The sequence below is a fragment of the Herpailurus yagouaroundi genome, unplaced genomic scaffold, assembly GCF_014898765.1.
Source record: "Herpailurus yagouaroundi ecotype Mexico unplaced genomic scaffold, PumYag 206, whole genome shotgun sequence".
NCBI classification, from domain to species: Eukaryota; Metazoa; Chordata; class Mammalia; order Carnivora; family Felidae; genus Herpailurus; species Herpailurus yagouaroundi.
The window spans coordinates 2,748,773-2,762,623 of record NW_024412437.1 but is presented as its reverse complement, the minus strand read 5'-3'; the positions used below and the strand labels follow the sequence as shown (position 1 = coordinate 2,762,623).

Here is a 13,851-nt window from a genome sequence, read left to right as displayed (position 1 = left end):
TTGTTAATAATAATAACATTGTGGTTATGCATTTATGGCCTTATTTTTTAGAGATGAATACTAACGTGGCTAGGGGTAAATATCACGATGCCCAGCATTATTTTTAAATATGTCAGAAAAAAGTGAATATGGTCAAATGTTACAATCTGAGAATATGAATGCTTATTAAACCATCTGTTCTATTTTCCTATGTATTTTAATTTCTTCACAATACAAAACAACTTTTAATGTTTTTTAATTCTATAACCAAGACTGCCTGCCTGCTTTCCTAACCCTGTCTGAGAAAGTGAAATCAGAAGGTCAGAAGCAGCAAATGGAAAGGGGGAGGAGGTAGTTACAACAGGGCACGTTGAGAGTTGCAAGGAATGCAAACTGACAGCCTCACGGTAAGGGAACAGATGTCAAAACAATATGGCTCAGTCAGTTAGGTGTCCGACTCTTATTTCAGCTCAGGTCAGGATCTCCCAGTTCATGGCATAGAGTCTCGCATGGGGCTCCACACTGTCCGCTTGGGATCCTCTGTCTCCCTCTCTCTCTCTGCCCTTCCTCTGCCCGTGCTCTCTCAAAATAGATAAATAAACTTAAAAAAAAAAAAAAAAAGATATACGGTATTACATAATACTTACGACGGCAAACGTAAGGTTGGGGCCGCTAGGATACGAACAGTTCTCCGGTGTTACAAAGTAGTATAATAATTAACAGACGGAGGTTCTTGACTTGCTTTTTATTACTAACTCACTGCCTGACCATGGTATTTTATTTTACATAATGTTACCAAAAGTTGAAAGAGAAAAAAAAAATTCATCTAATAGCAGAACTCTACAACTAGCAATACATACATATAAACTTGGCTAATCTTCCCGAATGTCTGTTTCAAGTGAACAACTATATACACTGCTCTGGCATCTTAGCAAGCATTTTCCATGTGCTTCCGTATCACATAGATGGTAACAAGGAATGCATAGAATTTCATTAAAAGAACTCCTCCATTACTGGAAGCTAACTGATTTTTCACTTTTACACACAGCACTGCAATGAACATCATTCCACATACAATTTCTTCTTTCTTTTGGATTATTTACTTGGGATAGCATCCCAGAAATGAGATTAGTGGGTCGAAGGGTATAAGCATATTACCAAGCTGCATTCTGCTTCACACTCCACCAACACAAGAGTATATTTATTTCATTACGACTTTATCCTAGACATTGGTTAAACTTTTTTCCCCCAACATCATAGAGGTGTGATTGGTATACAAAAACTGCATATAATTAATGTATACAATCTGGTGAGTTTGTATATATGTATTCACGCATGTTACTATCATCACAATGCAGGTAGTAAACATATAAACATATCCATCACCTCCAAAAGATTCCTGGTTATTTTAGTAATTCAGTAGTTGTAAAGTAGTATCTAACTTTAAAACTGCTAAACGAGGGGCGCCTGGGTGGCTCAGTCGGTTAAGCGTCCGACTTCAGCTCAGGTCATGATCTCGCGGTCCGTGAGTCCGAGCCCCGCGTCGGGCTCTGTGCTGACCGCTCGGAGCCTGGAGCCTGTTTCGGATTCTGTGTCTCCCTCTCTCTCTGACCCTCCCCCGTTCATGCTCGGTCTCTCTCTGTCTCAAAAATAAATAAACATTAAAAAAAAAAAAAAGAAACAACAGAAAAATGCAACCTTTTCCGTATGCTCCTTCACCAACAGCATTTACTCTCCTGTGACTTCTCACAAACCATTTAACCTTCTGGGACTTTGTACGTCTCCAAGATGAGAAGACTGTATTCCACCTCACTGATCCTCAAGGGAGCGAAAATTAAAGAAAGAGTGTCCATTTCTCACACGTGAGGTTGGCAAAACATCAAGACTGGCAGGTTCCAGTGTCCGTGTGATTACACGGCAGGGCCATACGCATGAGCTGCTGGTGGGTGTGTGCACCTGAACTAATCTGACAGCGTCTGTTAAAACTGTAAGTATACAATTTTAACCCAGACATCCAACTTTTAAGACTATCCTACGGAAACTAGCAACACTAAAGAAGAATATGTTTTTATTACAGGATGGATTATAATAACAAACGAGGACACAAGAACCACCTGAACGCCTACCGATATGAGAAGTTTTGAGGAAACAGGAAAACATTTATAGTATGGAATATTAAGCAGTAACTGGAACTGGAGAAACTTAGAAAGATATCCATGACAGGTACCCAGGTGGCTCAGTCGGTCCAGTGTCCGACTCTTGATCTTGGCTCACATCATAATCTCACGGTTCATGAGTTCGAGCCCCACATCAGGCTCTGCACTGACAGTGCGGAGGCTGCTTGGGATCCTCTCTCCCTCTCTCTCTCTCTCTCTGCCCCTTCCCCGCTCGCTATGTCTCTCTCTCTCTCAAAATAAATAAATAAACTTTAAAAAAATAAATAAAAATAGAAATTTAAAAAAAGAAAGACACCTATCTATGATCTGTTGGTATGTAAGAAAGCAATCTGCTTTGTACTGATCACATGAATCTTTTTTAATTTTTAAAGGAAAACCCCTATCTACATATTTTAGGCATTTGTGTTTATCACTATAGAGAAAGATACCAAAGATACAGCAAGGTAATAACCATGATTTCTTCAGATGGGATAAAAAGGGGAAATGATCCCCTTCTTCATATTCCTCTATATTATCTGACTTATTGTTATTTGGCTCCCTGGTAATTTTATTTTTTGTTGCTGTTGTGGATAATTTTAAACGTCCAGAGATAGTAAAGGTTTTGTTAAAGGGCGTTCACATTCTTCAGTGAATGGTTAAATTATGTCCAATATGCCACAGGAGTATGTCAGATAGTTTTTAAGGTTTACAACAAGAACAGTTAATACTTTTAAAAGTTTTGATACAAAGGAGTAATAAAAAAATTAACCTCTGTTTAACACCTCAGCACCCCTTCCCCAAATTCTGGATAAACGAAACATTCTATTATTCAAATCACAGCTGTGACTGAAGCAAAACTTCCCACCACACACTGTACCCCTTCCCCTTCTCCCACTCACTCTGAGATTCATTCCAGTGAACTGGCAGGAATCACGAAGAAAAGCATTCCTATTCTACGGGTACCCAAAGAGCAAAAATCTTTCTAGTTAATCTCTCGCCCAAAGAAAACAGAAATAAAGCACTAACGAGCATGCCAGTCAGGCAGGCTCTCTTGTCTAAGGGACATCTCCCAAAAATAAATAAACGTTGTATAGTCTAAGGGACATCTACTGAAGGGAAAAAAACATTCTAGGATGGACAGACAAGCCTCTCAATTTACCCAAGCTTAACATCTTAATCAATGTGTGTTACAGGTCTTAAAATTTGGCTCTTATTGACTAAAAATACTCACACAAACTTTAAAAGGACACTATCAGTGTTCCCACTCATGACGATGAACAACGTTCAGATGTACATCCATCAGAGCAGGAAAGTCGTCATCCACATTAGTTACTAGTAACCACAGTGAGGGGGTTTCAAATGTTTTAATCTCTCTTGAAATTAGCATATAAAAAAATCAAATCTTAAACACTGCTCCATTTAAATAACTCAAAATTTTCAAAGCAGAAAACAGTCCCATTCTTAAACATACCATGCCTACAATCTTCATCAGCTTGCCCATAGTTTTTCTGCAAAATAAAAGATACAAGATAAAATTAAGTCGTTCAAGGGCAGCTTAAAACAGATTTTATCAAAAACAAAAACAAAAACTCAACTTTGTTTCAAACTGTGATTATTAATGTTTGGAATTTAATATTCACAGAGCAAAACTCACTCATGTGCTCTACCAACAATATAATGTCCTTCCCTGACTCCTTCTCACCTTCTCTACTTCCAAACCACCAGAACCTCCTCCCTCACGATCACGCTCAGCTAACGACTCCCCTGAGAAAACAGAGCCCTGAGAAGAGAGTTCCCGAGGACTGTCACCCCATGTCTGCCCGCTTCCCAGCGCACTCTCTGCCTTCCGCCTGTTACCAGGCCAGCCTCCAGAGCCCTTTCTAGCGTACCGCTGGGGCAGACCTGCTCTATAACCCGCTCAAGAACATCGCTCCAGCAAGCCGCCTCTACTCCTACATCGCTGACTTTTTTGCTTTCCGTTGATTCAGTCCTTTAAACAAACATGGGGCTACTTCACCCATCTTAAAAAAAATCCTTCTTGTGACCTCACTTCTCCCACCAGTTACCACTCTCACTTTTTTGTGCCTCTTTGGGACAAAACTCCCCGAGAACTGTCTATACTCATGTACTTCAATTCCTTCCCGGTGACCCTCGAACTGTCTTTAGTCAGATGTACACCGCCACTCCACAGAGGCTGCTCTCGTGCTGGTCTCCAGTGACCTCCACTGCATCCAGCCGGACACGCGGTCTACACTGACTCGTTCCCATTCAGATGCACTGTCACATCTCCGTCGCCTCTCAATTCTCACTACTACATTCACAGCAACAGACACTGCTGACCACTCTCTCACTTGGATCCACTTTCTTTACTTGGCTACGGGTCCACGGCCCTCCCTTAGTTTTCCTTTACGTCAAGGGTTGCTCTTTAGGCTGCTCTGCTGGTTCCTCTTCTTCTCCTGCACCTCTTCACACTGTAGCGCCATTAAGACTAAGTCCTCGGTCCTCTCCTCTTCTCTATGTACATTCGTTCATTCCTTGGTGATCTCACCCAGGCTCAAGACTTTAGATGTCATCTACAGGCCCCCAACTCTTAAGTCAGTATCTCTGACCCAGACCTCTCTCCCAAACTCCACACCTGCCTGACTGACTGCTTCCTCAACATCTCCAGCCGGCTATCTAAATGACATCTCAAACTCAGGATGTCCAAAACTGAACTCCCAACTTGCCCCACAAAACCTGTGCACCACCGACAGCCTTGTCATCTCAGTTGAGGAAACTCCACTTTCCAATTGCTCAGACAAAGCAACATCGAAGTAAGTAATCTGTGACTGCTCTCTCTCTCTCTCACTCCCTGCATTCAATGTATTAGGAAATCATACTAGTCCGACCTTCAACTTAGAACCAGAATCAAACCACTCCTCAGTCTCTCTGCGGCCGCCATTTTGCCTGAGTCACTATCATGTCTGGCCTGGATTATTCCAACAGCTTCCCAACTAGTCCCCCTGCCTCACTTACCCCTCCAGAGTCTACCCTCAATATAAAAGTCAAAGAATCCCTACCAAATCAGATCATGCCATTCCTCTGCTCAAAACCTAACAAGAGCTCCCCAACTTAAGTAGAAGAAAACCAGGTCCTTATAGGGACCTGGAGGGCCCCACAGGATTCAGCCCCGTTGCCCACTCCCCCTCACATACTTTTCTCCAGCACACTGGTCTTCTAGCTATTTCTCAAATATGCCAGGCAGGCTTCTGCCTCAGAACCTTCGCACTGACTGTTGCCTCTGCCTGTAATGTTCTTCCTCCAGATTTTGACATGGCTCGCTCCCTTGCCTCCTTCGTATCGCCTTATCAGCAAAGCCGACCCTGACCACTCAATTTCAAATTGCAACCCCAACCCTAACCCTATATCCCCAAATCTCCCTTGCCATGACTTTTTTTTCAGCAGACTGCTACCTTCTAACACTCTCAAGTGTCTACTTATGTGTAATATGTACTGTTTAGGGTCTGTCCCCCAGCTAGAAAAAATATCGTGAAGATCATTTTTTTCCACCAATGTCTATCAAGTACCTAGACCAGTGTCCGGTACATAGTATACACTCAATAAATATTTGCTGAATGAGTGGATAACCCAAAATGCTATACAACAAATTTTATTAAACAATTTTAAAGGTGTAAAAACAGTTGTTGCTGTCAAACACGTTCAGCAATCACTAGCCACATCAGCCCGGACTTAGGTGATTGTGGCCAACAATTTTTCCCACTCAATGAAAAAGTCCATTTTTCATGGCTCAGCATTGGCTTATTGACAGGGTTTACCCACCAGTTGCAAAAACGAGGCGATTCTGTAAAGAAGACTCTCAATTTTGATGCTTTCTATCTCCAGTGGACATGGCCCTGTGAAGTCGGCCATGGAGTACTGGCCGAGAGAAAGGAGGGCCTCTGTGCAGTGCTTGAGGGTCATTTCATAGTCCTGCCTCTTAAGTGATTCGCACGCTTGTTCACATGACTTCTCAGCTCTTCTGTCTTCCATGACTCAGGGACAAAAATCCTAAAGACAGAAAGAAAGGACAGGTCAGAGAAGGTTTTAAAATCTCACTCGTTTTCAATTCCAGTCTCATTCCTACCTCCGTTGGTTTAATTATCTCTTGGAATAGTTACTCTCAACCAGCCTTCTGATCAAGGTCACAGCTAAGCTTGTGATGCTACAAAATCTAAACTTCTTTTACATTTTATGAAGTCTTTACTAAGATCCAAGCGTAATGTCAACCGTAAGTCGAGATCACACAATGAACCACCAAATGTAGAAATGGGTCAAATTGATAAAGGAAACATGACTTTGAGTACTGCAAGGTACAACAAACCGTGAAGGCTGTTTTGTGTGTGTGTTTTTAAACCAGAAGGTACAGAAATGCTTCATATCCAAACCTCCCAATTTCAGTACTGTAATTCCGTGACTGGGATCGCAGAGAATCAAGACCTATACCGTGCAGGATTTTTCCCAGCAACATAGAAACCTGGTTAGAATGCCAGTTTGAACCGCCTCTTCATTCAACTCGGCAAACACTCCCCGAGGCCGGGCGCTGTGCGAGCAGCCCCGAAGTCCACGACGGAGCACAGCACGGCTGCTCTCAGGCAACTCCGATTCTGGCAAGAGCAGCAATTCCGAGAGAGACTTACTCCATCCGCCACGAGGCATGAGCTGGCCTCGAAAAGTGAACGGGAGTTCCCTACACAGAGATGACAGGGAGAGCGTACGTGGGATTTCCAGAGAGAAGAGTTCAAGTGAAACCACCAAGAGGAACAACCGCGTGACCTAAACTCCAGGTGTGTCGTGGAAAGCGGAGGAGCCGCGAGTGGCCTCAAGGGCCGCAAGAAGGGAGGGCTTTATTCCACAGGCGCCGGGGCGTGATGGGCTGTCACAGGAAGAAGGAGGCTCTCCCACAGAAGTGCCGTAAGAACAGGCGAGAAGCGGGCACGGCCATCAGGAAGACACCACCACGGCGGTCCGAGGAGGAGAGTCTGCGAATGCAAGCCCGGCCTCGCCCCAGCTGGATGGCTCACGGCGAGAGCACGACGCCTGGGCAGAGAGGACCTCAACCCCGTGGACTGCCGATCACGACACTGCGTCGCGGGAGCACTCTCGTGGACCGCCCGTCACCAGCTCGGTCAGGCACGGAGAGTGCTTTTCCTGCCCCCCCCCCCCCTCGCTTGCCGGCCCTCCTGCTCTTCCCCACCTTCCACCTGACCCACCGGCCCCCAGGTGCTCATCGGCCCCCAGGTGCTCATCGGTCCCTCTCGCCTCCTCTCCTGCCCGCAGCCCCGGCGAGCCTCCTGCCGCCTCTCCAGCTCTGACGGCCACCTGGCCCCAGGCTCCCCTGCTCTTCTTCTGCCATGCGCCGCACACAGCGAGAGCTGAGGGGAGAAAGCCGTGGACGGGCACCCAGAACACAGGGGCAGTGAGTTGGGCGTGATGACAGACGTCTGCAGAGGTCCGTCCGGGCCCCTTCAACTTGGAGATACTCGTAGGTCAAAAAGTGCAGGGGCACCTGAGTGGCTCAGTCTGGTAAGCACGGGACCCCTGATTTCAGCTCAGGGCATGGTCTCGCAGCTTCTGAGATCGAGCCCCACCCTGGGCTCATGCTGACAGTAGGGAGCCCACTGAGGATTCTGTCTGTCTGTCTGTCTCTCTCTCAAAATGAATAAGTAAAACTTGCAAAGTGAATGACTTGCTTTAAAGAAAGGAAGACAAAATAGCGACACTACAAGATAATAACTGATTATAGAGACCTCAGATGATGCTACTGACACTTTGGTCCGAGTAGGTCTTTGCCGAGGGAGAGCTGTCCTGGGTGCTGTAAGATATTTAGCAGCATCTCTGGCCAGTGGCACCTCCCAACTTGTGACAACCGAAAGTATCTCCAGACCGGAGCAAATGTCCCCTGGGGGGGGGGGGGGGAACCATTCCTGATTGACAACTACCGATACAAACGAGCTTCTCGCGTTGGCTTGCCAGACAATAGCAAAAGTAGATGCATAAACCCATGGACGCCAAAGGCCTCAGAATTGGCAAATCTTTCCTGTAAAACTCTCAGCCGCATCTAGAAAATATTACAAAAGAAGTGAAAAGAAAAGAAAAACTAAGAATGCACAAGCTAAAATCTTTCTTAGGGAGAGAACAGAGCACAGGGAGCCAGAGCACAGACACAGAGCCAGAGGCCTTGCATTCAAAACTCACCGGCCCCCTCACCCACCGGCCCCCTCACTCAGATACTCACGAGCTGCACAGCCTGGGGCGAGTGACTTAACCTCCAGTATCCCACCCAACTTGCTCACCTCAAAACTGGCAAACAGCTGGGGCGCCTGGGTGGCTCAGTCGGTTAAGCATCCGACTTCGGCTCAGGTCATGATCTCACAGTCCGTGAGTTCGAGCCCCGCGTCGGGCTCTGTGCTGACAGCTCAGAGCCTGGAGCCTGTTTCTGATTCTGTGTCTCCCTCTCTCTCTGCCCCTCCCCTATTCATGCTCTGTCTCTCTCTGTCTCAAAAATAAATAAACGTTACAAAAAAAAAATTAAAAACAAAAAACTGGCAAACAACTACTGCCTACCTCCTATGGTTAATGTAGGATCAGGTGAAGTATCGTGTGTAGAAAGAACACTTACGAGAATGCCTAGCACACAGTAAGTGCTCAGGAAGTGTCAGCTATTGCTATTTCCCTAAAATTCCAAATTTTCAGTTTACATAAAGTAGAATCACTTCACTGATCTCAACATACAATACTATATTTACAGTAAACAAAATAACACTCTACGTAACTACCTAGTTAACAGAGGAATTATTTTCATCCATTTTACCCATCTCAATAAATTGATAATGATTACGCAAGAATCGCCGCTGGAGAAATAAGTACATTTGTGTGTCACTGATATACACAAGATAACCCCTAAAACTGGCTACAAAGGGAGATCACAAAGACTCCTGTCAACATCAGCCACCAAGCATACTCCCCAGGGATATCTCAAAACATTAATATATCAGCAGATTGGGGACAGAACTATTAACTTCAGCAGCTCCAGGGGGAATTAACTTGAAGAGTTAATGTCTGATTCATTAGGTTCAAGTGCCTATCTCAGAAGAGGATGTGAAGGTTTCTACCACACTTACCTTTGTTAATCAGGTCTTAATAATTAGTTTCTCCCCAAGTCCTACCTGAACCTCACCAGGGGTACTTAGCTGTAGTGTGGACCTCAGTACAAAGCAGGTCTTATTCAACTATTTTCTCTGGTTTTTCAGAAAACAGAAGGACCTAGCTACACATCCTCCTTCTGAAGAAGTTAAAAAAGCTTTCTCATGGGTAAAATAAAAACTGCCAGTCAAAGTGAGACAATGTCTCAGCCATGCTAAAATGGACTATAGAAATACACAGTAAGAGATCTGGGAACTACTACTCCTGGAAGAGGCCAGCACCCAGATACACCTCACTGTGTGGCTGACACTCTTGTCGAGGATACAGACACAGCTGTATCAACAACATACAATCCTACCGCCTGCCCAGAACAGCCTGATCCAAGGGCAAACAGTGACCAAGCTCTAAGAGTCTCTCCCATGGGGACAGGGAGGCCCAGGGAATGGAGATGAGTCCCGTGAATCACATCGATACAGGAAGAAGCATCACATCCGCCCATTGTGAGATCTACCCCCTATCAGCCTTGATTCTTTCTCTTCCTGTTAAAAACAACCAACTTGCATAAAAAGAATATAAAACACTGTATGTAACTTTCTACAAACTCCTCCACCTGTGGGGAACATGGGCTTGGGAGTGTGTGACTTCACAGGCAAGGGAAACCAAGATTCCAACCCAAATCCATTAACTCCTGCAATCTGCTGCTGACCTATAAAAGAGACTAATATCATTAGTTGTTTGGCCACCCAGTATCCATTCCTTTTCCTGCTAACAAAAGCCCACATTTTCCCTTTGAGAATTCACCTCACCCCTACTCTCAGTCCATATGGTTCCTGAAGAGCAGACCGCATCAAGGAATCCAAGGGTGTCATGTGACCACAACTGGCTCATAGCCCCAAACACAAAGACTGGCTCAGGTAAGACATGTGACCCCATAAGAACCAATGAGACACGAGATTTCTGCTGAGGCTTCTGGGAAAAAGACAGGTGTTCTTTCCCACTAAACCTAAAGTGTGAGAGGCTCCCGGGGTTGAATATGCTGCGGCCACTTTTCTAACATATGGCCCCCTCAACTGAAGTCTGTACAGGAAAAGGCAGAGTTGATCCATAGGGAGAAACAGTCCTGATGACATCACTTGAGCCCCAACTCCAGCTAACTATGCCTGGACTTTGCAGTTAAGTGAGCCAAGAAATTTCTTTCTAGTTTAATCCAGGCAGTTGGGGCTAATTGATATACATGTATGTCTGATTAGCACCTCACAGGATGTGAAAAACTGAATGAGCTGATAATTGTCTTATAATATATATACACACGATTATTAGTAACACTAGCCACAGTTATTGATTGCTAATAACGGTAAATATAAAGAAGAAAAAAGTGGGCTTGGGAGAGAAATGGCTTAATGTGATACTTGGTTATTCTGCCTGTTAAAAATACAATTCTAGGGGCGCCTGGGTGGCGCAGTCGGTTAAGCGTCCGACTTCAGCCAGGTCACGATCTCGCGGTCCGTGAGTTCGAGCCCCGCGTCAGGCTCTGGGCTGATGGCTCGGAGCCTGGAGCCTGTTTCGGATTCTGTGTCTCCCTCTCTCTCTGCCCCTCCCCCGTTCATGCTCTGTCTCTCTCTGTCCCAAAAATAAATAAAAAATGTTGAAAAAAAAATTTTTTTTAAAAATAAAAATACAATTCTAGGAGCACCTGGCTGGCTTAGTCAGTGAAGCACACAACTCTTGATCTCCGGGTTGTGAGTTCGAGCCCCACGTTGGGTGTAGAGATTACTTAAAAATAAAATCTTAAAGGGGCGCATGGGTGTCTCAGTCCATTAAGCTCAGGTCATGATCTCATCGTTCGGTTCATGAGTTTGAGCCCAGCATCCAGCTCTGCGCTGACAGAGCAGAGCCTAGTTTCCATCTCTCTGCCCATCCCTAGCACTCGCTGTCTCTCAAAAAATGAATAAACATTTAATAAAAATAAAAATAAAAGAAAGTGTGAAAGTCTTCACAAACCTAAGCCAATCATCTCCTTTGGTGAAGCAACAGTCCCGTGCGTCCCTAAGACTAAGGATAAGGAGTATTTTAATTAGCACCACCTTTCCAAGAAATGATAACATTTGCACTTTCCACAAGTCAACTTTATAAGAACATCGCTATCACTAAGTTAGTTTTCACTACTTTTATAGAAAAGAAATTTGTTTTAAAATCTATCCATCTTAGTACAATAAAAAAAAAAAAGGAAAGACACTGATAAATTGGACTTCATCAAAATTACACTTTGGCTCTTTGAAAGACACTGTTAAGAGAACGAAAACTAAAGACTAAGAAAAAATTATCTGCACATCACATGTCTGAAAGAGGATTTGTGTCTGAACACAGAAAGAAGTCTCAAAACTCAACAATAAGCAAACAACCAAATTAAAAGCTGGATAAAAGATTTCCACACACACTCCAAAGAGTGCATAATGATGGCAAATTAGCACATGAAAAGATGAGGCTTTAGTCATCAGAGAAATGCAAATTAAAACCCTGATTAGACACTACTACATACTATTAGAGTGGCTACATTACAAACATTGATAACATCGGCGATGTGGAAGAACTGGAACACTCAAGACATTGCTGGTGGGAATATAAAATGGTACAGCTACTCCAGAAAAAGGGCTGACAATTTCTTAAAAAAGTTAAACACATACTCACTACATGACCCAGCAATCCCCTCTCCCCAGACAGCTACCCTGGAGAAATGAATAGACACGTTCACACAAAAATCTATACACAAACGTTTAAAGCAGCTCTATTCATAACTGCTAAAAACGGAGATATATCCAAATGTCCCTTAATAAGTGACCATGGAAAACTACTCAGCAATAAAAAAAGAATACGTTTGCAATATATGCAATACCTTACATGACTGAAAAAGTAAAAGAGCCCAGTCTTAAAAGCTTACATATTGTATGATCCCATTTGTATTATATTTTCGAAAAGCCAAGACTAAAGGGATGGGAAAAAGGTCAGTGGCGGGAGGGGTTATGGGGGGGGGATGGGTGACTATGAAAGAAGAGGGTGAGGACACTGCTCTGTATCCTGACTGCGGTGCTAGGTGCACAAACTATACATGTAGGAAATTAATAGAAGTATACACCAAAAGACAAAAGCCAACTTTTACCGTATGATAATTTTAAGAATAAACTTTTAAATTGCTTTTAAAATAGGAATCGGTGTCATAATTAATATGGTTTTTGTTTTTTAAAGTTTATTTATTTTGAGAGAGAGAGCGCGAGCACGCGCACATGCACATCCAAGCAGGGGAGGGGCAGAGAAAGGGGGACAGAGAAATGCCCAAGCAGGCTCCATGCTGACAGCACAGAACCCAACACAGGGCTCGAACCCACGAATCATGAGATCATCACCTGAGACGAAATCAAGAGGTGGATGCTCAACTGACCAAGCCACCCAGGGGCCCCTAACATTGTTTTTACTTTTAAATTTTTTTTTTATTTGACGTTTATTTATTTTTGAGACATAGAGAGACAGAGCATGAACGGGGGAGGGTCAGAGAGAGGGGGAGACACAGAATCTGAAACAGGCTCCAGGCTCCGAGCCGTCAGCCCAGAGCCCGACGCGGGGCTCGAACTCACGGAGTGTGAGATCATGACCTGAGCCGAAGTCGGTCGCCCAACCGACTGAGCCACCCAGGCGCCCCTAACATAGTTTTTAAAAATTGAAAAGAAATAGACACAGAAGGATAAGCGTGTTGTTAATAAATAGAAAACCTATACATTTCCTCTTCCGTGCATGTAGGTTTTAGAGGCAAGAATGGAACCTTCAGAAAGAATGTCTCCAAATAGAGCAATCATTGAGTTCACTTGGCACAAAATATAGAATATTTTTGAAGAATTCCATCATCACTAGGTAATTTGTCTAGAACCAAAAGTAAATATTGGAAGAAAAATGAAATCAATAGTGCACCACAGAGGCGGTAGGTAGACAGGCCTGGACTAAGATATTTTCAGTACCAGATGAAAAAAAGGAAGGTGATTTTTAAAAGCATCATTCTTTGCCCACTGGGGGCTTCTTTCTAAAACAGTATGAGAATAACCATCAGACCACCATGAAATCAAGGCATGAAATGTATTTTATTGTTTAAAAAAAAAAATCAGTTATGGGGCGCCTGGGTGGCTCAGTTGGTTAGGCGTCCGACTTTGGCTCAGGCCATGATCTCACAGTTTGTGAGTTCAAGCCCCGCTGACAGCTCAGAGTCTGGAGCCTGCTTGGGATTCTGTGTCTCCCTCTCTCTCTCCCCCTCCCCTGCTCGTGCTCTCTCTCTCTCTCTCAAAAATTAATAAACATTAAAAAAAATTTTTTTAATCAGTTATCTTCCTTAAATTAATTTTTCTTATTAATGTAGGCATGGCTCCCCTTTATTTCAAAAGAGCTAAAAATCTTATTTGATTAAAGACAGACTTCAAAGAACAAAAATAAACTGTGATCAAACAGCAGGAGCCCACAGTAGCAAATAAAATTTCTTCAATCTAAACCGAAG

The 13,851-nt window shown here is 43.8% G+C and overlaps 1 protein-coding gene across 5 annotated transcripts in view; it reads right to left on the bottom strand.

The window, feature by feature from the left end:
• The window catches only part of HELZ (helicase with zinc finger), a 156,137-nt gene that overhangs the window by 125,302 nt on the left and 16,984 nt on the right, over positions 1 to 13,851 (bottom strand). For all 5 annotated transcript variants that reach the window (XM_040452156.1, XM_040452160.1, XM_040452158.1 and 2 more), the window contains 2 exons: positions 5,955 to 6,182; positions 3,607 to 3,643 (listed from right to left, as the gene is read on the bottom strand). In XM_040452156.1, coding sequence (XP_040308090.1) covers positions 3,607 to 3,643; positions 5,955 to 6,164 — 247 coding nt within the window. In that variant the 5' untranslated portion in view covers positions 6,165 to 6,182. The remainder of the gene's footprint in view (positions 1 to 3,606; positions 3,644 to 5,954; positions 6,183 to 13,851) is intronic.